Source organism: Ranitomeya imitator, chromosome 4 (genome assembly GCF_032444005.1).
Source record: "Ranitomeya imitator isolate aRanImi1 chromosome 4, aRanImi1.pri, whole genome shotgun sequence".
Lineage (NCBI taxonomy): Eukaryota > Metazoa > Chordata > Amphibia > Anura > Dendrobatidae > Ranitomeya > Ranitomeya imitator.
Genome location: NC_091285.1, coordinates 470503168 through 470530008, shown reverse-complemented (window position 1 = coordinate 470530008; position 26841 = coordinate 470503168). Strand labels below are relative to the sequence as shown.

The 26841-nt window shown below is 41.7% G+C and overlaps 1 protein-coding gene across 4 annotated transcripts in view; it reads right to left on the bottom strand.

Moving 5' to 3' along the window:
* LRRC49 (leucine rich repeat containing 49) overlaps positions 1 to 26841 on the bottom strand; it is a 334326-nt gene that overhangs the window by 299872 nt on the left and 7613 nt on the right. For 2 of the 4 annotated variants that reach the window (XM_069765876.1, XM_069765878.1), the window contains exon 1: positions 7043 to 7298. The exons of 1 other annotated variant lie outside the window; for it this stretch is intronic. In XM_069765876.1, coding sequence (XP_069621977.1) covers positions 7043 to 7081 — 39 coding nt within the window. In that variant the 5' untranslated portion in view covers positions 7082 to 7298. Of the gene's footprint in view, positions 1 to 6925; positions 7017 to 7042; positions 7299 to 26841 lie in introns of those variants that run through there. One more of the 4 variants, XM_069765879.1, reaches the window with a different exon arrangement.

Sequence of the window (26841 nt, the reverse complement as noted above, 5' to 3'; positions counted from 1 at the left end):
CTGGGATATCTTTGTTATGCTAACATCGGTATTCCCCTTCCCCCCTCTCTCTTTTTTTGCTGTGGCACCATTGCACTTTAATTATCCTGTGGGCACTGTTTTCTATACAGCGGTTGCTTTGTGACAATCGTCACACGTATAAATTACATTGCTATATTTATTTTTTATTTATTCATTAGAGCACATTGTAGGATTTCTGTGCCTTATCAACATAGATTATCCCCTTCTTTTTAATTAATTAATTTTTTGCTGTGGCACTTATGCACTTTTATTCATTTTTAGGTATTGCGCTATACAGCTTTCTACATATTATTCCTTTAATGAATATATAGTATTTAAACAAGTTATTTTTGCTTCACTTTCCATTTTTCATGTCTTGTATTTTTTATTATTATATTTTTTAATTCCGAACATATGGCATATATATAAAACATCAGGTTTTTCTATATAACCAATTATTTATTGTACCTCAAATTGGTTGTCTCGTGTTGCACTTCTTTTAATATATATTTTTTGTATAATTTTAAGATTATTATTTTTGTAATTTGACTTACTGCTACTTTAATAAAGATACATTTATATGAACTCCCTGTCTGTATCTTTCTCTTTCCTTGAGTTCTCTGGGTTTTGGTTCTTTACTCTGTAATTAAGTGGTCACCACTATCTATTAAACCACACTTCACATCTTAATTTTTCCGTTCGGATTTATTGAATTGTCTATACATTTATCATTTGCGAATTATTTTTCTGTGTGTGGTTTTACCCCCCTTTTTGCCATTTATTCTATCTAGTCTATTCTAACCTGTCAGTGTGATTTTACTGTACACCGCGCTGAATTATTGGCTTTTCTATAGAACACCGCTGCGTATCTCTCGCAGGTCACACTGATGGGCCGTGTGTAATCCGTATTTGCATTGGTGTGCCACATGGCCAATCCCTGATTGAAGGCTGGCTGTTTCATTTGGTATTATTGCACCTGTGCAGTTGCCATTTTACAGTGCTTTGCAAATTAATTGGGACAAAGCATTTTTTAAGTAAAATCGTAAGTTGGTTACCAGTCAGTGATTCAAACCAGTTTTAATATATAATAAATAAATCTTGGTCAACTAACCAGTGAAAAAAGATAATTTTCAGAATTAGTATGTAACAGTGCATTATAACATTTTATTTTTTTGCTTTGTCCCAATTAATTTGCACAGCACTGTACTTGGGTCCGCTGCACCCTGTTAGTGCAATTTTATTGAGGCCCAGTTAGACAGGTAAGCATCTCTGCCTGTTTTTTTCTTGAATACATCATACCCTCTGCCATATAATGTATCATACCCTCCGACATATAATAATAATTGTACAAAATACCCTCCACCATATAATAATACATCACACCCTCCGCCATATCATAATATATCATACACTCCGCCATATATTAATAAATCATACACTTCACCATACCCTCTGCCATATATCATACACTCCACCGTATAATAATTATACATCATACCCTCCACCATATAACAACAACAATACATCATACCCTACACCCTATAATTATACATCATACCCTTTGCCATATAATAATTAGACATCATACCCTCCTCCATATAATAATTATACATCATACCCTCCACCATATAATAGATCATACTCTCGGCCATTTAATATATCATACCCTCCGCCATATATTATATCATACCCTCCGACATATAATAAAATATCATTTCTGTTATGCTGTAATATGCCTATTGTCTGTACAAGTCCCCTCTATAATTTGTAAAGCGCTGCGGAATATGTTGGCGCTATATAAATAAAATTATTATTATTATTATTATACCCTCCATCATGTAACAATAATTGATCATACCCTCTGCCATGTCATAATAAATTATACACTCCGCCATAATATATCATACACTCTGCCATATAATGTATCATACCCTCCGACATATAATAATTGTACAAAATACCCTCCGACATATAATAATAATTGTACAAAATACCCTCCACCATATAATAATACATCATACCCTCCGCCATATCATAATATATCATACACACCGCCATATAATATGATCATACCCTCTGCCATATAATAATAAATCATACACTCCGCCATACCCTCTGCCATATATCATACACTCCACCGTATAATTATACATCATACCTTCCACCATATAACAACAATAATACATCATATCCTACACCCTATAATTATACATCATACCCTTCGCCATATAATAATAATTAGAAATCATACCCTCCGCCATATAATTAGACATCATACCCTCCACCATATAATAGATCATGCTCTCTGCCATATAATATATCATACCCTCTGCCATATAATATTATATCATACCCTCCGCCGTATAATATTATATCATACCCTCGGTCATATAATATGATATCATACCCTCCACCATATATTATATTATACCCTCTGCCATATCATAATATATCATACCCTCTGCCATATCATAATATATCATACCCTCCGCCAAATCATAATATATCATACACTCCGCCATATCATATCCTCTGCCACATATTAATAATAAATCATATACTCCATCGTATAATAATATATCATAACCTCCGCCATATAATACATCATACCATTCACCATATAATTAAACATCATACCTTCCACCATATAATAATAATTAAACATCATACCCTCAACCATATAATATATCATACACTCCGCCATATATCATACACTGCGCCATATAATATATCAAACACTCCGCCATATCATAATATATTATTATATAGTGGAGTGTATGATAAATTATGATACAGAGTATTGTATGATAAATTATGATATGGCAGAGTGTATGATTTATAATTATATGGGGAAGTGTATGATTTATTATTATATGGCAGAGTGCATGATCAATTATGATATGATGGAGTGTATGATTTATTATTAATATATAGTTGAGGCTATGATATATTATATGGGGGAGGGTATGATTTATAATATATTATTATATGATGGAGGGTATGATGTATAATTATTATATGGCGGAGTGTATGATACATGATTATATGGCAGAGTGTATGATATATTATATGACAGCGTGTATGATATATCATACACTCCGCCATATCATAATAAATCATACACTCCGTGTCACAATCAATTTTTGGATGCGTGGCAGCTCTGGTACCACTATGATTTAAATGAAGCTTTTTTCCTTTCAGGCCAGCAGGGGTTAATGTCAGTTTCCCTTGCTGGCTGTGTACTGCAATTGCAGAGTTGCTACTTCAGCTGTTGTGGGTAGTAACCACTCCCACCATCATTTAAATAGTCACCTCAAGCATCAGCTGATTTTCAGTGATAGAACAATTTATTTTGAACAAGCCTGGAGTAAGGAGCTCTCTGGCTGCAGTGGTGAATCTGCTGGTTTCGTGGAGTTGGTCCGGGGGCCTTTCTTCTGCTGTGCGGAGCTTTGCAGCAGAGAAAGCTAATTAACTAACATTGGTGTTTTTACCTCATTTGTCTCGTGTTTGTCACTGTCTCCTGTGTTCTACCATCTGCAGTGGTAAGGCTAGCGCCCTTGATAGCCAGTGCACTAGCCAGGGCAGTGCGGGGTGACCGCAAGAGACGAGGTTCCTGACGGCGGTGGGGTAGGGGGGGAGGACCAACTTAGGGCATTAGGGGAGTGCAGGGACAGGCTCAGGTTGGAGCTCAGGAGGTGTCCATCCCTCATTGCCAACCCCCTGCTAGGTCAGTACATATCGTGACACTTCGCTATATAATAATATATCATACCCTCCACCATATAATAATATATCATACTCTCCGCCATGTCATAATTTATCATAAGCTCCTCCATATAATATATCATACCCTCCGCTATATAATAATTATACATCATACCCACCACTACATATCATACACTCCACCATATCATAATATATCATACACTGACTCCATATAATAATATATCATACCCTCCGCCATTTAACAAGTGTACATCATACCCTCCGCCATATAATAATAATCATACCCTCTGTTAGGGCTAGCGGAACGCACTGAGTAAATAGATTAAGTTATTGGTGCGTTCGCAGCCCGGGTCTACCGTGCAGAAGGAACCTGCTGCTAGTAAATGGCACTATATGGCGGTATACGCGAACTCTGTTACCTCACAGAGTCGCTGATATAGAAAAGGACTGTGTCCTGTTAAGCTCACAGGAGCACACAGATAACTGCTGAGCAGATAGCAGTCAGTGGTCATGCAGTCAGGAAAGCCCACAACCAGTTCCTCACCGGAGGAGCCGGTATTCTAGTGGCTTATTTCAGCCTGGCCCTGAATACATACAACTAAACTCCTGACCGGAGGTGCCGGTTTTCTAATGGCTTTTGCAGCCGACCCTGACCACAGGCATACATGACCACACTGGCGCGAAGCACATAACAAGGATTAATACTAGCGCATGGCCGTGCGGTCATGCGAACCATTTATAGCTGCAGCAACTACAGGACCTTCCCAGAAGGACCAATGGGAGGCTGCCACAGAACTTGAGCAACTTCAGGACCTTCCTAGAGGACCAATGGGAGTTGCTGCAGTACCTGAGCATGTGACCCTTGATCTCCAATGAGAGATCTTACCCTGAGGCATGCTCAGAAGAGGAAAAGTAGGACTTAGTCCCAAAGACGTCTGCTCGCCGCTGGCCAGTACTGGCAACAATGGCAGAAGCTGGAAAGGCAGCAGTAACCCTTTGTACAGTGTCAGACTGAGCGAGACGCTGGGACCGACGCCTCCGCTGAGCATGCTCCACTGCGGCAGAAGAAGAATGAGAGACCGCAGCGGAAATGGCTCGAGATTATTCCTGTGCAGAGGCGGGAACTCGATCCCTAACACCCTCTGCCATAATAGTAATAAATTATACAGTCAGCCATATAATTATACATCATACTCTCCACCATATAATAAATCATACCCTCCACCATAAAATAATAATATATCATACCCTCCGCCATATAATATATCAGAAACTCCGCCATATAATAATATATCATACCCTTTGCCATATAATAAGTATACATCATACCCTTGGCCATATAATAACAATAATACATCATACCCTCCACCATATTATAATAAATCATTCCCTCCGCTATATAATATCATACCCTCCAACATATAATAATTATATATCATACCCGCCAACGTATAATATATCATAACTTCCGCCATATAATTAAACATAATACCCTCTGCCATATCATAATAATTGTACATCACACCCTCCACCATATAATAACAATACATTATACCCTCCGCCATATCATAATACATCATACACTCCGCCATATACCATAACCTCTGCCATATATTAATAAGTAATACACTCCGCCATATATTATATCATACCATCTGCCCTATAATAATATATGGGCAGCACGGTGGCGCAGTGGTTAGCACTGCAGCCTTGCAGCGCTGGAGTCCTGGGTTCTAATCCCACCCAGGACAGCATCTGCAAAGAGTTTGTATGTTCTCTCCGTGTTTGCGTGGGTTTCCTCCCACATTCCAAAGACATACTGATAGGGAATTTAGATTGTGAGCCCCATTGGGGACAGTGAAGATAATGTGTGCAAACTGTAAAGCGCTGCGGAATATGTTAGCGCTATATAAAAATAAAGATTATTAATAAAGATTATTATATCATACCCTCCGCCATATTATACATCATACTCTACACCATATAATACCAATAGTTATACATCATAACCTCCGTCATATAATTATACATAATACCATCTTACGTCCCACCATATAACAACATCATAGCCTCCGCCATATGATAGTTATAAATTATACACTCCGTCATATAATTATAAATCATGCCCTCCACCATATAATTATACATTATACCCTCCACCATGTAATAATAATTATACATCATACTCTATGCCATATAATAACTGTACATCATACCCTCCACCATTTATCATACACTCTGCCATATAATAATTATACATCATTCCCTCCACCATATAATAATTATACATCATACCCTCCGCAATATAATAACTGTACATCATACAGCCATATATCATTCTCTTCATCATATAATAATTATACATCATACCCTCAACAATGTAATAATATTAGATAATTCTGTCCACCATATATTAATAATAAATCATACCCTCCGCCATATAAGAATTATACATCATACCCTCCATCATATAATATATCATACCCTTCACCATATAATAATATATCATACCCTCCGCCATATATTTATAATAAATCATACACTCCGCCATTTAATAATTATACACCATACTCTCTGCCATATAACTGTACATAATACCCTCTGCCATATAATTAACTGTACATCATACCCTCCGCCATATGTCATACTCTCCGTCATAAAATAATAAATCATACCCTCTGCCATATAATAATTATATATCATACCCCCAATCATGTAATAATTATACATCATACACTCTGCCATATATTAATAATAAATCATACCCTCCACCATATAATAATAATTATACATCATACCCTCCGCCATATAATATTTCATACCCTCCGCCATATATTAATAATAAATCATACCCTCCGCCATATATTAATAATAAATCATACATTCCACCATATAATAATTATACATCATGCCCTCCACCATATAATAATTATACATCATGCCCTCCACCATATAATATATCGTACTCTCCGCCATATATTATATATCATACCATCCACCATGTAATAATTATACAGCATACTCTCCACCATATAATGATATATATACCCTCCATAATAATATATTATATATCATACTCCACACCATATAATAATTATACATCATACCCTCCCCCATACAATTATTTTACATCATACTCTCACCCATATATTAATAATAAATTATACCCTCCGCCATATAATAATATATCATACACTACCAATCCACCATCACTGCCCAGTGTGGCACCATACACCTGAGCGCACCGCCGCCCCCCACCATATGGCACATCCACAGCTCTCTAGTGACTCGGTGCCCCCCAGTGATCAGTACTCACATTAGACACCATCCGCCCCCGGTACTTGCTGGGCAGCATCCTACCCCCAGCAGTGCACGGCCGGTTACACTGGCACGCAAACACTGTGCCTCCTCTTTACTGATGACTGACAATGCCAAAACCCCTCACAGACGATACGAAGATGGTCTCTCCCACATCTGGCAGGGGGCGCTATTTGCTACCATAGAAATCGCCGGGCCCCGGTTCCCCTACACACAGAAAACCAATGAGTCGGCCGCTTGCCGGTCGCCATGGCAACTATGTGTCGTTACAAAGCGGCTGTAGAGATGTACGTGCGCATGCGCGTCAGTGTAGCGTGCCGGAGAAGTGTGTAGCAGTGTAATTAAATGTGCGGATACACCGTGCGGGCGGAGAGCTGTGAGGTGAGTGCGGTGTAAGCACAGACTGAGCGGTCCTGTCACCACCTAATGGAGGGCTCTGCATTCATACAGCCGGGCATATCCTCACAGCTCTGAGTGCTCCTTATGAAGCTGCCTCTGGTGGGTCCGATCTGAGGATCCACAGCAGAAATCCAAGGTGGACAATGATGGATGGGCCTTCTACGCACAGCGGCCGGGCTTTCTACACGCACGGCGACCTGGCCTACTACGCACGGCGACCGGGCTTTCTACGCACGGCGACCGGGCCTTCTGCGCACAGCTGCCGGGCCGTCTACGCAAGGCGTCCGGGCCTTCCACGCACGGCGACCGGGCCTACTACGCACCGCAACCGGGCCTACTACTCACCGCGACCGGGTCTTCTACTCACGGCGGCCGGGCCGTCTACGCACCGAGGCCGGGCCCGAGGATTAGCCCCAGTATCATCTGAGTTAATTAGAATTGTTACACGTGGAGGAAAGACAGTTATGGCACCTAAACAGGAAAGGGTTCTTTAGAGTAAGAGCAATCAGACAGGAATGCCAACCACAAGAGCTAGTAATGGCAGTTACTATAACATTTAAAAAAGGTCTGGCTGCTTTAACAAAACATGACATTGTGAGTTATAAATAATCTAGCAATATAAAATATATAACTTTGAAGATAGGTTGAAAAAAGACCTAGGACCATCAAGTTCAACCTATGTAATTATGTGAACTGTACATTAGGAAAATGCTTGAAACGTAATTCCCTATAATATAATTTTACGAGTAATTTTCCCTTATTTTTTTTGTGTAAAGTGCAAGCTATAAATCCAATCTCTTAATTTAAAAAATGCAAAACACTCCTGAAACACTTGCATGTTTAATCTGTATTTCTTATGGTGCCTAAGGGAGCCCATAATGATAGGTGCCTGCATGGTAACAAGTGCAGTTATTTGCCTCTATAAGGAAGTGAATTACCAATGATGAAAGGGTTAATACTTGAGTCCTGCATCAGTAATAGCCCCTGCAGTAACCATGACAACTGTTATGAGGTCATAAACAAGTGTGATAAAGAAGATTCCATAATAGAAGGCTGCGCTGCCACGATCAGCGCCATTACTGATGCGCCTGAGGACGTTGAGCTTGACCACCCCACGTAATGTGCCGCCCTTGGTGAAATTTGGAGGGTCTAGCAGAGAAAGGGGTTGTCTGCTTTAGACACCCCCAGGACATGGGAAAGTAACCGATGGGGGTCCCCAGAACAGGATCCCCTTCTGTTACCCTTTACAAAGAGCTGCTCTCCTTTGGGAGTTCATAGAAGCACCTTTGACTTTAATGGGTGATAAATTGGGATGGGGGAGGGGGTATTTCTCCTATTAGGGGTTATCCATTATGAACAATCCCTGTAACCAAAAGTCTAAATTTATGAGAGGTGGACCAGGATCTGTAAGGAAGAAATGGTTCATCCATCTGGGCAATTAGATCACTAAATTGGGTCTAACAACCAATGTGGTGACCGATATCGCAGCCAGATCTCTCCCACATCCGGTTTATCACATTTATAGTCTACTAGATTGTGGCCCGATTCTAACGCATCGGGTATTCTAGAATATGCATGTCCCCGTAGTATATGGACAATGATGATTCCAGAATTCGCGGCACACTGTGCCCGTCGCTGATTGGTCGAGGCAACCTTTATGACATCATCGTCGCCATGGCAACCATTATGACATCTACGTCGATACTGTGCCCGTCGCTGAATCAGAAACGTGAGATGTCTACGTCCTTTATGACATCATCGTCGCTCTGCCCGTTGCTGATTGGTCGAGGCCTGGCGGCCTCGACCAATCAGAGACGCGGGATTTCTACGTCGATGCTGTGCCGGTCTCTGATTGGTCGAGGCCTGGCGGCCTCGACCAATCAGAGAGCCGGGATTTCCAGGACAGACAGACAGACAGACAGACAGACAGACGGAAAAACCCTTAGGCAATTATATATATAGATATTTGTTATGTCGTTCTCTGTAAATCTTGTAAAATGTACGAATGTTGAAACTTGTTACATCTGTTATATAGCGGCACTAACTCTAAGCCCAAGGGAAGGGTGATCCTCCAGCCATGGTTTCCTAGAGGTTTCCACCATGGGGGTTTTTCCTCTCCTGAGTGCTGGAGGGTGACTCTTCGTGAGTCGGGGGTTGTGCCATTTTTGGTGTCATGTGAATGAAAATAAAATTGAGAACGTTTGACACCTAATTACAATGCTTTGTGTATTTATTTTGTGTGCGTCTGTGTGATTTATTTTGTTTGTGAGTCGGGGTCCATCATGTCACTGTGTCATAGGGCCGGACATCTGCCGGCCACAGTCTTGCCCCAGGTTTTGCTCCTGCTCTGCTGAATATCATGGAGCAGAGAAGACAAGCAAGTTTGCACTCATTATTGGAATAAGGACTTATATTACAGCAGAATTATAAGCAGCTTCCTCGCCTCATTCACACAGTGAGTATTTTGGCCAGTATTATACATCAGTATTTGTCAGCTAAAAAACAGGAGCAAACACTGATAAAAATGTGAGCACTCCTCCCATCAATGCGATCAGCTGTATCGGCTAAATCCCGGTACAGCTGACCTTGCGATGACAGGTGGGGATCCCACTGCTGACACTGGGGCCCCCACGTCTGCTCAGGGGCCCCATAGCGGCCGGGTGGCAGAGCAGGGATATAGATTCTCCTTGCCCTGCCGCAGAATGGAACTGTATCGGCGCACTGCATGTGCCGATACAGTTACAGTAGCGTATCTCTTGGTGGGCCCCCTCAGAGCGCGGTGCCCAGGGCGACCGCCCCCTCTGCCCCCCGGTAGCTAAGCTACTGACACCTTCCTGCCCAAGAATGAGGTCCCTGAGAATCTGCTCGGGGGCCTGATAAAAGTTCATCAAGGGCCATTATGGCCCTGGGGCCTGAGGTTCCCCACCCCTGCCTTATATGGATACATTTTGGTCAATGATTTTTAAACGATTTTTGACATTTTTTGGGGTCACGATGTACATTTATACCATAAGTGTGGTTTTTGTTTGAAAGGATTGAAAAGGATCAACATTTTCCAACTTCTACTTATTTGACAGAAAAAAGTGGACAGCATTATGATGCCACAATTTAGCTATAAAAAAGCTGGACACGTGAGCACGCCCATAAACTAATGAGTACTCGTTTATAATGGATAGAACACTATGAGAATATTGGATGAGTGAAAATGATCTAATAATTCTTTACTCTATCTGATACTCATCATCAATTACAGGCTGTTAATAGCCAACAGCTGCATTCACACTTTTAAAGAATAAATAGCAGTAATCTGCCAGCAGTAATTTCTGACTCAGTGCCTTGGGGTTTAGATTATTGATACTTAGAATAGGCCAGTACTATCAGATCAGTGGGACTCATCACATCCCATAAAGATCAGCACAAGTGCTGTTAGAATGAGTCACAGCACTTGTGCAAGCACTACAAGTTGTTACACATGAAGAAAAGACAATTATGGCAGCTAAATAGGAAAGAGTTCTTTACAGTAAGAGCAATCAGACTGGAATGCCAACCACAAGAGCTAGTAATGGCAGTTACTATAACAACATTTAAAAAAGGTCTGGATGCTTTTTTAACAAAACATGACATTGTGAGTTATAAATAATCTAGCAGTATAAAGTATATAGGTTGAACTTGATGGTCTTAGGTCATTTTTCAACCTATGTAATTATGTGAACTGTACATTAGGAAAATGCTTGAAATGTAATTCCCTATAATATTTTACTAGTAACTTCCCCTTATTTTTTCTGTGTAAAGTGCAAGCTATAAATCCAATCTCTGGATGTAAAACGTGCAAAACATTTCTGAAACACTTGCACGTTTAGGGTATGTGCACACGTCAGGTTTTTGTGCAGAATTTTCCTGAGATTTTCCTGAGGAGAAATTGGCACTACTCCCAGGAAATCCGCATGCGGTTTTTGTGCGTTTTTTGTGTGTTTTCATGCGGTTTTTACATGCGTTTTTTGTGCGTTTTTTATGCGTTTTTTACAGCAGATAAAGTTGGTTGAAAAAAACCATGAGGTCATTTCCTGGTCCAACCCCTCTTCACCATTTTGCTTCCTTGTTGAATTCAAGATGCCGCACCATCGTCTAACTCCAGAACAGAACTGCCTACTGTTGCATACGGCACTACTTTTGCTGCACCACCACAGCAAGCTGGTAAGAAAATGTCATTAGATGTCAACACTTTGCGTATTAGGCTGGGTTCACAATGTGTACAGCAGCCAGGTGAACACATACGTTGACGGTCTGCTGCAACGCAAGTGCTGACTTTGGCACATCACTAGCGCAGATGGAGCATCTGCTAGCTCCATCTGCGCTAGCAGTGACAGACCCGGAAACGCTGCAGTCAGAGTCTAGAGGTCCGACTGTCACTCAAATGACGGCACATGGCTAGTGATGTCAGACATAGGAGTCAATGGCGGCGCTAGCGGACTACGTTTCACCGCATTATGCAGCAGTGTTACGAAGTCCGTCAAAAACGGACTGGGGGAACGCAATGTGAACCCAGCCTTGCCAGCTGTATTCCATGTGTTGTACAGTTCCATGTAATAACACATACTTTATTCTCCCATAGGAGCAATCTCGGAGAAGAAGGGATAGCAGACGCCTAAGCCATCTTTCACACTTCAGTCTTTTGGCGTCAGTCACTACTGACATAGTGACGGATTGACGGATCCGTCACAATTGTTGCGAAAACGGTTCTAACGGATCCGTTTTTTTGACGGATCCTTTACTTGGGGGTTGTCTGGGAGAAGTATCTACTTTTTGGAGCATGCGCAATTGAAAAAACGGATTGGGGCGACGGATCCGCCGAAAAAACGGTTGCGGCGGATCCGTCGCCCATAGGCAGCCATTCTATGGAATGGCGGACGCGACGGATCCGTCGCGATCCGCCATTTCGGCGTTGACAAAAAGCGTTGCAATGTCCGTCTATTTTCAGAAAACATCCGCCAAATTTCGACGGATCCGTCACATGGCGGATGGAACGGACGACCATCCGTCACAATCCGTCACTAATGCAAGTCTATGGGAAAATAACGGATCCGTCAAAAAAAAAATGACGGATCCGTTATTTGAGGAAAATGGCGGTTTTAGACTGACGCCAAATAACTGAAGTGTGAAAGAGGCCTAACCAGAATCAAGGCCCAAGACTGGACGTGAGATATAACAGCAGAGAACATATGACGGCTGAACCCTATCCACTAATGAACCAGTCTGTATGGCGTAATCCCTATCAACCGTCGCCAAATCCCTATCTACCAAGGCCCCTTTTTAATTAATCAAATTGTAAACATTGTTAATAAATGCAAAATATTATTTAAACAATAATCGTTTCCATGTTGTTATTGTTTACCGTTGCTTAAATCAGATCCCATTTCCGATCTTCTTATTTTTATGATAATAAGAAATCTGAGTAGTTAAAATAATTTTTTTTTAATAAAGTAAAATAAAAATTAATTACATTAAAGAAACTTTTTTTAATATATATGAACTGACATTTTATAACAAAACTTAAAGGGAACCTGTCACCCCGAAAATCACGGGTGAGGTAAGCCCACCGGCATCAGGGGCTTATCTACAGCATTCTGTAATGCATTCTGTAATGCTGTAGATAAGCCCCTGATGTTACCTGAAAAAGGAGAAAAAGACATTATATTATAGTCACCCAGGGGCGGTCCCGCTGCTGGTCTGGTCGGATGGGCGTCTCCGGTCCGCTGCGGCGCCTCCCATCTTCATTACAAGACGTCCTCTTCTGATCTTCAGCCACGGCTCCGGCGCAGGCGTACTTTGCTCTGCCCTCTTGAGGGCAGAGCAAAGTACTGCAGTGCGCAGGCGCCGGGCCTCTGACCTTTCCGGCGCCTGCGCACTGCAGTACTATCCTCTGCCCTCAACAGGGCAGAGCAAAGTACGCCGGACAGCTGCAGTCCAAAGTTCTGCCCCAGGTGTTGCTCCTGCTCTACTGAATATCATGGAGTAGAGAAGACAAGCAAGTGTGCACTCATCATTGGAATAAGGACTTATATTACAGCAGGTTTATTGTTATTAGAAAAATAATAACTGAATGACTTTCACCTCTTCTCTGTTTTGGATCCACTCCTGGAGTCTGTTACCAAATACTGATGCAAAATATCGCCATGTAAAAGTGCTGTAAATCCTTACTGACTTCATCATTACAATGATGACAGCACTGCAGTCAGTAACTTAGCTCAGTGACTCTGCTTAAACTGACATCATAAGCTGCTGGCTGAGCTTATCACTAATTGTCTGCAGCGCTGTGGATGTAAAATCAGCGCTGCAGACACTAAGGCCGGGGTCACACTAGCGTGTTTTACGGACATATGAGAGGTGCAGAAAATATGCATTGCACACGGTACAATGATTCTCTATGGCCCAGCTTCTATCTGGCGTATTTTACACATCCGTATTTTATGGTCTTGTACGGCCATAGACAATCGCGACATGCTCCGTTTGTCAGTGTATTGCGCAAAAAATCAACCAATGAAAGTCAATGGGGGCGAGAAAAATACGGATTACACATGGACCAACAGTGTGACTTGCGAGAAATACGCGGCAGTGTTCTATTGAAAAGTCGGCAATTCAGCGCGGTGTACAATAAAATCACACTGACAGGTTACAATAGAATAGATAGAACAAATGTCTATACATAGTATAGGGAGATATAGATATATATATATATATATATATATATATATATATATATATATATATATATATATATACACACTAGATTGTGGCCCGATTCTAATGCATCGGGCATTCTAGAATATTCGTCGCCATGGCAACCATTATGACATCTACGTCGATACTGTGCCCGTCGCTGAATCAGAAACGTGGGATGTCTACGTCCTTTATGACATCATCGTCACTGTGCCTGTTGCTGATAGGCCTCGACCAATCAGAGACGTGGGATATCTACGTCCTTTATGACATCATCGTCGCTGTGCTCGTCGCTGATTGGTCGAGGCCGCCATCAGAGACGCGGGATTTCTACGTCGATGCTGTGCCCGTCGCTGATTGGTCGAGGCCGCCAGCCAGTTGAGGCCGCCAGATTGTGGCCCGATTCTAACGCATCGGGTATTCTAGAATATGCATGTCCCCGTAGTATATGGACAATGATGATTCCAGAATTCGCGGCAGACTGTGCCCGTCGCTGATTGGTCGAGGCAACCTTTATGACATCATCGTCGCCATGGCAACCATTATGACATCATCGTCACTGTGCCCGTCGCTGATTGGTCGAGGCCTGGCGGCCTCGACCAATCAGAGACGCGGGATTTCCTGGACAGACAGACAGACAGAAAGACAGACAGACAGACAGACGGAAAAACCCTTAGACAATTATATATATAGATACACATACATACATATATATAGTGAGACATATATATATTTTTATATTTCATACAGCGCTAGATAGCAGAAAAGCCGGTAATTCAATTGCCGGCTTTTGCTATCTCCTTCTCAAACCCGACATGATATGAGACATGCTTTACATACAGTAAACCATTTCATATCCCTTATTTTTGTACATATTCCTCACTAATAATGTTCCAAGTGTCTGTGTGCAAAATTTTGGAGCTCTAGCTGTTAAAACAAAGGGTTAAATCACGGACAAAATTGGCGTGGGCTCCCGCGCAATTTTCTCAGCCAGAGTGGGAAAGCGAGTGACTGAGGGCAGATATTAATAGCCTGGAGAGGGTCCATGGTTATAGGACCCCCACCCCTGGCTAAAAACATCTGTCCCCAGCCACCCCAGAAAAGGCACATCTGGAAGATGCACCTACTTGTTCACTGTGCAAGTAGCCCATGTGTTTTTGGTTTTGTGAGCTGATATTAATAGCCTGGGAACCTTTATCGCTATAAGCTCCTTCCCTGAATATTAACATCAGGCATCAGCTTTCCTTCTGCTGGTTATTTAAAATTACGCGGGAGCCAACGCAATTTTTTTTTTCTTTAAAATTAACAGTTGCTGTTTGGTTACATGTATTTTCATTCAGTTAACCCTCCTACATAGGCTGGTGACTGTGTGTGTGTTTGTGTTTACTTATCGGCTTAGGCTACTTTCACACTGGCGTTTTTTGCCAGACGTCGCAATGCGTCGTTTATGGCAAAAAACGCATCCTGCAAAGTTGCAGGATGCGTTTTTGCCCCATAGATTAACATTAGCGACACATTGCGACGCTTTGCCACACGTCGCAACCGTCGTGCGACGGTTGCGCCGTGTTGTGGCGGACCGCCGGGAGCAAAAAACGTTACCTCCCACCTCCCCGCACCTCACAATGGGACAGCGGATGCGCCGGAGAAATGCATCCGCTGCACCCGTTGTGAAGTGCGTCAAACGCTAGCGTCGGAATCTCTGCCCGATGCATTGCGACGGGGAGATTCCGACGCTAGTGTGAAAGTAGCCTTAGTAATGAGGTTATCAGGCTGACACATTTTCATTTTGCATTTTTTGCAAAAAAAGTATGTTAAGCTGCTCTTCCGCTCTATTATGGGTATACCTTGGCGATTTGGTGGAGCAGCTTAACATACTTTTTTTGCAAAAAAAATGTATTAACTAAACACCCTGTATTTTTGTATTTTTTCATTTTTTGACTAGCACTTGCTTATTTACTGTGAATTTTTTACAACAGAGTATTTTTTGACCTCTCTGTGCGCTTTTGTGTCTTCAAGTTCTTTGGTGGTGTGAACAGGTTCCTACAGACTTGTTCGCTATGCAGGTGGCCCATGTGTTTTTGGTTTTATAATTGTTCTCTTGTTTCTACAAGACTGGGGAGTCCACCACTCCTCTGTGGGTCATTTGCATTGTAGCTGTTCCATCCTGCAAGTTCTACATGGATATTTTCTCTCTGAACCCTGCTCATACAGGTACTATACAGATGATCAGGTTTTTAAATACATCAGATAGGGATTATATACATTAGATAGGACTGCTCTATTATGGGTATACCTTGGCGATTGGTGGAGCAACTTAACATACTTTTTTTGCAAAAAAAACGTATTAACTAAATACCCTGTATTTTACAACAGAGTATTTTTGACCTCTCTGTGCACTTTTGTGTCTTTAACCCCTTCATGACCAGGGGATTTTTAGTTTTTCCGTGTTCGTTTTTCGCTCCCCTCCTTCCCAGAGCCATAACTTTTTTATTTTTCCGTCAATTTGGCCATGTGAGGGCTTATTTTTTGCGGGACGAGTTGTACTTTTGAACGACATCATTGGTTTTAGCATGTCGTGTACTAGAAAACGGGAAAAAAATTCCAAGTGCGGTGAAATTGCAAAAAAAGTGCAATCCCACATTGGTTTTTTGTTTGGCTTTTTTGCTAGGTTCACTAAATGCTAAAAATGACCTGCCATTATGATTCTCCAGGTCATTACGAGTTCATAGACACCAAACATGACTAGGTTATTTTTTATCTAAGTGGTGAAAAAAAATTCCAAACTTTGCTAAAAAAAAAAAAAAAATTGCGCCATTTTCCGATACTCGTAGCGTCTCCATTTTTCGTGATCTGGGGTCGGTTGAGGGCTTATTTTTTGCGTGCCGAGATGACGTTTTTAATGATAGCATTTCGGTGCAGATACGTTCTTTTGATCGCCCGTTATTGCATTTTAATGCAATGTCGCGGCGACCAAAAAAACGTAATTCTGGCGTTTCGAGTTTTTTTCCCGCTACGCTGTTTAGCGATCAGGTTAATACTTTTTTTTCATAAACAAAAGTTGAAAAAGTAGCGGCACTCACCAGTCTGCTCAAAATTATGTCTTTAATGTGTCTTCAATCCATAGTACAGATTATGCGGACACAATGCAGGTAGTTACGAGGGTGCGGGGAGTGAAGGGGGACGACGGCCGTTTCGTGCGCTCTGCACTTCGACGGGTCCATAGAGTTAAAATGATGTCATTTCCTTATAAAGGGTGTATGCACACCCACCCCCTGCAGACTGTGAGCCCTCGCGGGCAGGGTCCTCCCTCCTTATGTACTCGTGTGCCTTGTTATCTGCTCATGTTTAATGTATTTGTCTATATTTGCCCCGTATTCACATGTAAAGCGCCATGGAATAAATGGCGCTATAAAAATGTATAATAATAATAATAATAATAATAATAAATATCAGTTCTTTTATCTTTTGAATTACTATAATATTTGTGAAGGTGAAGTTTCCTTATGTTTTTGAAGAAGTCAATTTTAAAGTCCGTAGCGTTGAAGTCTTCTGGTATACAAAAATTTAAACCACGGGTGAGGAGTTTTTCTTGATCGTCTGTCAATATCCTTGTCGACAAATTTATTATTTGAAAGGCATTTTCAGGAGCTGTTAATTTCTCCACGATACTTGTTTTCGCTTTCTCATTGTGTTTACGGCCTCCCCTCCGTGTTTTTCTTCTAAAGGGATTTCTGGGTGTTTTGAAGTTGTGGCTTTATCTCGATCTTCTGTCAAATCATCCATACCGCTAGAGTCAGAATCAGTGATCCATCCATCTCTTGAACTCTTCTTTTTATTTTTATTTTTATAAGATGTAAAAGGTTTCCCATTAAATCTTTTTTGTTTATTTTTATTCCAATTAAAAATTTGGCCGGAAGTATAGTCATTTTTATCTCTTAAGAATTTTGTTTTCTTCTTTTCCTTAGTGTCCATTTGTGTTACAATTAGTTTCTTTTCCAACTTTTTTAAAAGGGATTTATTTTGTTCCGCTGTTACTCTTGTTGTTAATTCTTTTTTCGATTTCTCCAATTGATTACACAGAGCCATATATTCTTTTTCATTCTGCCTTATGACGAGCTTTAAGAGATTTAATGAACATTCTAGATGTATTTGTTCCCATTCATGTTGGAAACTAGGATCATCCTTAAACTGCGAAATTTCTTTGTAAACCCGAAGTCCCCTCGGCACTCGATTGCATTCCACGTATGAATTTAATGATTTAATCGTCCAAAATAATTTGGTTTCTTTCTCTGCCAAAAAGCCGATTTTAGTTTCAAGAGTTTTCGTGCTAATTACTTCCAATTCGTCTTTCATGTTGCAACTTGCAAAAAATTCCACCGCACCCTCTCTTCCTGCTAATAGCCCAGAATCCGCAGTGGAGTCTAATTCCAAGTCAGTAATGTCTTCACTTTGAACATCCATAATGAAAAATGCGGGTTATATGCAGATATGTCCTGTGCTCAATTCCAAAATATATATAACAAGATAATGTCTAGAAAATTCCTTGGAGAAGGGAATGGCACTAGGATATCAATTGCAGCTTTATATTCCTCGCACTCATTACATGGATCGCTCACACATGCGGTATGCAAAAAGCCACTGAGATGCGGTGCTCAGCTAATAAGGTAATACCAATCTTCATAAACAAAAGTTGAAAAAGTAGCGGCACTCACCAGTCTGCTCAAAATTATGTCTTTAATGTGTCTTCAATCCATAGTACAGATTATGCGGACACAATGCAGGTAGTTACGAGGGTGCGGGGAGTGAAGGGGGACGACGGCCGTTTCGTGCGCTCTGCACTTCGACGGGTCCATAGAGTTAAAATGATGTCATTTCCTTATAAAGGGTGTATGCACATCAAGCTAAATTACTGACACATGTTATTTTCATATATTACAACAAGTATCTAAACTTAATAACAAGATAACAAAACATAGTCTAGGCAGAAGAAGCCATGGATATTGGCCCCTCCCAGACTAAAAATATTAGCTCTCAGCTGCCCCAGAAAAGGCCAAATCTGGCACTTAGCCTCGCTCTTCCCATTTTCCCTGTAGCAGTGGCTCCCTCCCAGACTAATAATATTAGCTCTCAGCCGCCCCAGAAAAGGCCAAATCTGGCACTTAGCCTCGCTCTTCCCATTTTCCCTGTAGCAGTGGCAAGTGGGGTTCATGACACCTTTGTATTATCAGGTGAGATCAAGCCCACAGGTTAGTAATGGAGAAGCGACTATAAGACACCTATCTATTATTAATCCCATAGTGATATTGCATAAAAACACAGACGCCCAGAATAAAGTCCTTCATTTGAAATAATGTATTGGGTGAGCTTTAAAAATGTCTTCGAAACCACATCAGTGCCAAAAACCACATGAATTGCCTGACAAACGCATCAAATTCATCCCACTCAAACAAAACAACAACTGAATAAACCCTAAATCTCCTAGCACAAATAATACAAACTGGTCCGAACCATCAATACTGGCAATTTGTATGCCAGTCTGGATGTAGCATGCGCCAAATTCACTAATTGGCAAGTGCCTTACAATTACTTTGGCGCATCTTTCAACTGCAGTGTCGCTACTGAGGGACTATCATACATTTCTGTTGTAATTTACACCACTTTTATATTTGAAGCATATTTTTAGTGCTTATTTCATCACTTCTTGCCAAAAATAGGTTTTAATGGTTTATTAGAACATTTTGTGTTGGCTTTTTAATGGCATGTTCCAAATTTTGTTTTTTTCAACTCTATTCATTAATGAAGAAACCAAAAGAAGTTTATAAAGCAAAAATGCTGGCTAAACGGTCAAAAATACATCTGGGCATCTTTTGAGCCTACCCATTGACTTGTACTGTAAACTGCAGAAAATCTTCAGAGCTGAAGACACCATTAATAATAATCTTTATTTATATAGCGCCAACATATTCCGCAGCGCTTTACAGTTTAACAGCTTCAAACACAAGTCATAAGTAACAATGTTAACAATACAATAATTAAAGCAACACAAGACGACCCTGTTCGTGAGAGCTTGCAATCTACAATGAGATGGGGAAAAACAAAGTACAGGTGTGTATTTACAATGATGTATTTACAATGATGGTCCAGCCATCTTCAGGGAGTGGGGGATAAATGGAAGTAGTGAATGAGCTACACACAAACAAAATAACTGATTAGGGAGCATGATAGGCTGCTCTGAACAAATGTGTTTGGAGGGAACGCCTAAAACTATGCAAATTGTGGATGGTCCTAATTTCTTGGGGTAGAACATTCCAGAGGATTGGTGCAGCACGGGAGAAGTCTTGTAGTCGGGAATGGGAGGTACGGATTAATGCAGAGGTTAGTCGAAAGTCGAAAGTCATTTGTAGAGCGAAGAGGTCGGTTAGACAGATAGACAGAAATGAGGGAGGAGATGTAAAGGGGTGCTGCACTGTGAAGAGCTTTGTGGGTGAGAACAAGTACTTTGAATTGTATCCTGTAATGAATGGGCAGCCAGTGTAATGACTGGCGAAGAGCGGACGCATTTGAGTAACGATTAGCTAGATAGACGACCCTGGCTGCTGCATTAAGGATAGACTGGAGAGGGGAAAGTCGAGGGGAAAGTCGAGTGAGGGGGAGGCCAATTAATAGAGCGTTAATAATCTTTATTCTTAATAATCTTTATTTTTACATAGCGCTAACATATTCCGCAGCGCTTTACAGTTTTGCACACATTATCCTCACTGTCCCCGATGGGGCTCACAATCTAAATTCCCTATCAGTATGTTTTTGGAGTGTGGGAGGAAACCGGAGAACCCGGAGGAAACCCACGCAAACACAGGGAGAACATACAAACTCCTTGCAGATGGTGTCCAAGGTGGGATTAGAACCCAGGACTCCAGCGCTGCAAGGCTGCAGTGCTATCCACTGAGCCACCGTGCTGCCCTATGCGTTGCAGTAGTCCAGGCGGGAGTGGATCAGGGCAACAGTGAGGGTTTTTGTTGTTTCTATAGTGAGAAAAGGGCGGATTCTAGAGATGTTCTTTAGGTGTAAGCGGCAAGAGCGGGCAAGAGATTGTATATGGGATGTGAAGGGGAGATCGGAGTCAAACATAACACCCAGACAGCGCGCCTGCTTCCGGAGTGTTATTATGGTGTCACCCACGGAGAGGGGAACATCAGTGAGAGGAAGAGGAGATGAAGTGGAGCCAGAGAACAGAACACTGAAGGAGCAGTGTCCTTAATGCCAAGTGACTGGAGCCTAGAGAGTAAGAGAGGGTGGTCAACAGTGTCGAAAGCTGCAGAAAGATCGAGAAGAATCAGTAGAGAGTGGTCACCATTACATTTTGCTGTCAGAAGGTCGTTGGTCACTTTGATGAGTGCAGTTTCTGTCGAGTGTAGGGGGCGGAAGCCGGACTTTGAAGGGTCTAGGAGGGAGTGAAGGCAGAGGTAATGGGTAAGGCGGGAGTAGACTAGGCGCTCCAAGAGTTTAGAGATCTGTAGTTGTTTGTGCAGGATGGGTCGAGGGTGGGTTTCTTTAGTAACGGAGTAATGATAGTGTTTGAAGGAGGACGGGAAAATGCCTGAGGAGAGTGAGAGATTAAAGATTTTACTTAGGTGAGTAGTGACGACGGGAGAGAGAGACTGGAGGAGATGAAAGGGAATGGGGTCAGTAGAGCATGTAGTCGGACGAGAAGAAGAGAGGAGCCTGGAGACTTCTTCTGTGATGGGATCAAATGCGGAGAGTGAGCCAGGGGAGATGCATGGAGGGATGGGAGTCACTGAACTTGGTGTCTGGGAGTGGATTTCCTGACGGATATTGTCTATTTTCTCTATAAAGTGGGAGAACAGGTCATCAGCATAAATGTCTGTGATAGGGGCTTGAGCTTTTGGCCTGAGGAGGGAGTGAAAGGTGTAAAAAAAGTTTCTTGGGGTTGTTGGATAGTGAGGAAATCAGAGTGGTGAAGTAGGTCTGTTTGGCGATATGAAGGGTAGAGTTATAGGTTTTTAACATAAATGTGAAGTGTATGAAGTCTTCTGGTGTGCGAGTTTTCCTCCATAAGCGTTCAGCACTCCTAGAGCATCGCTGGAGAAATTGGGTTTGTGATGTGAGCCAGGGCTGTTGTACTCTGTTTGGAGGTTCTGAGGGTGAGGGGAGCTACTTGGTCTAGGGTGCTTCTAAGAGTGTCATTGTAGTGATGTACCGCCAGATCAGGACAGGAAAAAGAGGAGATTGGGGACAGTGATGAGGGTAGGGAGTCTGAAAGTGTATGCGGGTTAATGGCTTGTAGATTTCTGACTGAATGGTAGGTAGGAGGGTGCTGGGGTGAGCGAGGATTTGTGAGCATGAAGGAGAAAATGTTGTGGTCAGAGAGGGGAAGCGGTGAGTTATTTAGGTAGGAGATTGAACACAGCCGGACAAAGACCAGGTCAAGGGTGTTACTGTCCTTATGTGTCTCAGAGGTTGAGAGTTGTGAGAGGCCGAGCGAAGTGGTTAGTGATAGCAGCTGGGATGCAGATGTAGAAGTGGGGTTATTTATGGGGATGTTGAAGTCTCCCAGGATAAGGGTTGGGAGTTCTGAGGACATGAAGTGCGGCAGCCAGGCAGAGAAATGGTCCAGGAAGTGAGTGGGTGAGCCTGGGGGCCGCTATATGACCGCTACTCTGAGGGAGAGGGGACGGAAGAGTCTGATGGTGTGGACCTCAAAAGAAGGGAATGAGAGTGATGGAGTTGGTGGATTAGAATGGTCAATGCACTTCTGTAAACCACTTGTCTTCTTTAGAAACCTGATGTGGTTAAAAGACTGATCATAAGAACAGCACGTCATTATATACAAATGGCCACTTAGCTTTTTTGGGGTGTGTTTTTACGCAGGTTTCAGGGCAGACCCACCTGAAAAAAGATTCTGCACTCACATCCCTTACTGGTGCCCCAAGAACCCTAATTACATCTTTGATTAAACTTCAGTTTCTGCAGAAAGGAGGAAGCAATTAAAATACTAAAGTACGATTTGTATAGGGGGCTATATTGTATATCCTTTACACGGCTATGTGCTTAGCTTATACTGTCAATTGGTCTGACATACTCCCTTTAAGGCTGCAGTCACACATGCATTTGACTCATCTGTGTTCTGTCCGTTTTTTCCTCGGACAGCGCACTGACCCATAGAGTTTCAATCTAATATATAAAGCTGTATGTGTGTATGTATGTGTGTATGTCCGGGATTGGCATCTGCACCGTCACAGCTACAGCCACAAAATTTTGCACAGTCACACGTCTGGACCCTGAGAGCGTCATAGGCTATGTTATGAGGTGACATTTTAACCCCGCGCTTTCCAATTCACCAAACAATTTTGCCCCTATCTACATAATGGGGAAAAAGTGAAAGGAAAAGTGTTGGAGGCAAATTGACAGCTGCCAGATGTGAACAAGGGGGACTTAAAGAGTGAGAGCGATGGCGCCAAAGAGTATATACCATTCAGTTGCTAAGGTGGGGCCCCGACATGGGATACTCACCACACACGGGGATGTGAACACACACACAAAAGGCGCCACAAACTACCACGTGCTTGAACACATATTCCACCCTCAGCACACATTTCACCACACATACACCAACCTTGCCACATAAAAGTCGAAACACAAAAGTCGCCACTCAAAACTTGCCACACGCAAAACTCGCCACATGCAAAACTAGGCTCACGCAAAACTCGCCACACATGCAAAACTCACCTCATGGAAAACTGGCCACACGCAAAACTTGCACTCGTGGAAAAATTGACACATGCACAAAAGTTGCAACACATGCAAAAGTTGCCTCACACAAAACTTGCACATACTCAAAAGGCACCACACATAAAACTCGCCACGCGCAAAACTCGCCATGCGCAAAACTTGCTGCACACAACTTGCTACACTAACCTGTCACATGCAACTCGACACACAAAAAGTTGCTACACGCATGTCGCCACACAAAACTCATCTCACAAAAGTCGGTACATGCATGTCGCCACATGCAACTCAACACACACAACTTGACACATGAAACTCGCCCTAAAACACACACAAGTCTGGTATTATCCATCAAAAATAAAAATCTGATTAATAAGCAGACAAACTACAAGAGCAACAAATGTACCATATAGGAAATACGGCAGCGGTCAGTCACATGACCTGTCTATTATGTGTATGTGTGAGCTAATATATACTGCCAGGGGGGAGGGCTTCCTGTTGGCTGGGGATTTATCAGGCTGCTAATTTAGCTTACAAATACTGAGGTAAAAATACTGACCAAATAACGTGTGAACGCGGTCTAATACAGGAGGAGATGACCACAGATATATACTATATACAGGAGGAGATGACACACAGGTATATACTATATACAAGAGAGATGACACACAGGTATATACTATATACATGAAGACACAAAAGAGAATAGTAAAACCAAAAACACTCAGTTTGAAAAAATGTTGCAGTAATACGCAAGTGCTAGTAAAAGATGTAAAAAACAGGGTATTTGGTTGATACGTTTTTTGCAAAAAATGTATACTAAGCTGCTCTACCAATCTTCACGGTATACCCTTATCAGAGCAGTCCTAACTAATGTATGCAATCCCTATCTGATGTATTTAAAAACCTGATCATCTGTATATAACCTGTGTGAACAGGGTTCAGAGAGGAAAAATCCATGTGTGCATACAGGGTAGAACAGCTTATGTGCAGATAGCCCAAGAGGAGTGGTGGAACTCCCCAGTCTTGTAGACACAAGAGAACAATTATGGAAACAGGAACACATGGGCTACTTGCACAGTGAACAAGTCTGTATGATCATGTTCACACACCACCAAGAAACCTGAAGACACAAAAGAGAATAGTAAAACCAAAAACACTCAGTTTGAAAAAATGTTGCAGTAATACGCAAGTGCTAGTAAAAGATGTAAAAAACAGGGTATTTGGTTGATACGTTTTTTGCAAAAAATGTATACTAAGCTGCTCTACCAATCTTCACGGTATACCCTTATCAGAGCAGTCCTAACTAATGTATGCAATCCCTATCTGATGTATTTAAAAACCTGATCATCTGTATATAACCTGTGTGAACAGGGTTCAGAGAGGAAAAATCCATGTGTGCATACAGGGTAGAACAGCTTATGTGCAGATAGCCCAAGAGGAGTGGTGGAACTCCCCAGTCTTGTAGACACAAGAGAACAATTATGGAAACAGGAACACATGGGCTACTTGCACAGTGAACAAGTCTGTATGATCATGTTCACACACCACCAAGAAACCTGAAGACACAAAAGAGAATAGTAAAACCAAAAACACTCAGTTTGAAAAAATGTTGCAGTAATACGCAAGTGCTAGTAAAAGATGTAAAAAACAGGGTATTTGGTTGATACGTTTTTTGCAAAAAATGTATACTAAGCTGCTCTACCAATCTTCACGGTATACCCTTATCAGAGCAGTCCTAACTAATGTATGCAATCCCTATCTGATGTATTTAAAAACCTGATCATCTGTATATAACCTGTGTGAACAGGGTTCAGAGAGGAAAAATCCATGTGTGCATACAGGGTAGAACAGCTTATGTGCAGATAGCCCAAGAGGAGTGGTGGAACTCCCCAGTCTTGTAGACACAAGAGAACAATTATGGAAACAGGAACACATGGGCTACTTGCACAGTGAACAAGTCTGTATGATCATGTTCACACACCACCAAGAAACCTGAAGACACAAAAGAGAATAGTAAAACCAAAAACACTCAGTTTGAAAAAATGTTGCAGTAATACGCAAGTGCTAGTAAAAGATGTAAAAAACAGGGTATTTGGTTGATACGTTTTTTGCAAAAAATGTATACTAAGCTGCTCTACCAATCTTCACGGTATACCCTTATCAGAGCAGTCCTAACTAATGTATGCAATCCCTATCTGATGTATTTAAAAACCTGATCATCTGTATATAACCTGTGTGAACAGGGTTCAGAGAGGAAAAATCCATGTGTGCATACAGGGTAGAACAGCTTATGTGCAGATAGCCCAAGAGGAGTGGTGGAACTCCCCAGTCTTGTAGACACAAGAGAACAATTATGGAAACAGGAACACATGGGCTACTTGCACAGTGAACAAGTCTGTATGATCATGTTCACACACCACCAAGAAACCTGAAGACACAAAAGAGAATAGTAAAACCAAAAACACTCAGTTTGAAAAAAATGTTGCAGTAATACGCAAGTGCTAGTAAAAGATGTAAAAAACAGGGTATTTGGTTGATACGTTTTTTGCAAAAAATGTATACTAAGCTGCTCTACCAATCTTCACGGTATACCCTTATCAGAGCAGTCCTAACTAATGTATGCAATCCCTATCTGATGTATTTAAAAACCTGATCATCTGTATATAACCTGTGTGAACAGGGTTCAGAGAGGAAAAATCCATGTGTGCATACAGGGTAGAACAGCTTATGTGCAGATAGCCCAAGAGGAGTGGTGGAACTCCCCAGTCTTGTAGACACAAGAGAACAATTATGGAAACAGGAACACATGGGCTACTTGCACAGTGAACAAGTCTGTATGATCATGTTCACACACCACCAAGAAACCTGAAGACACAAAAGAGAATAGTAAAACCAAAAACACTCAGTTTGAAAAAATGTTGCAGTAATACG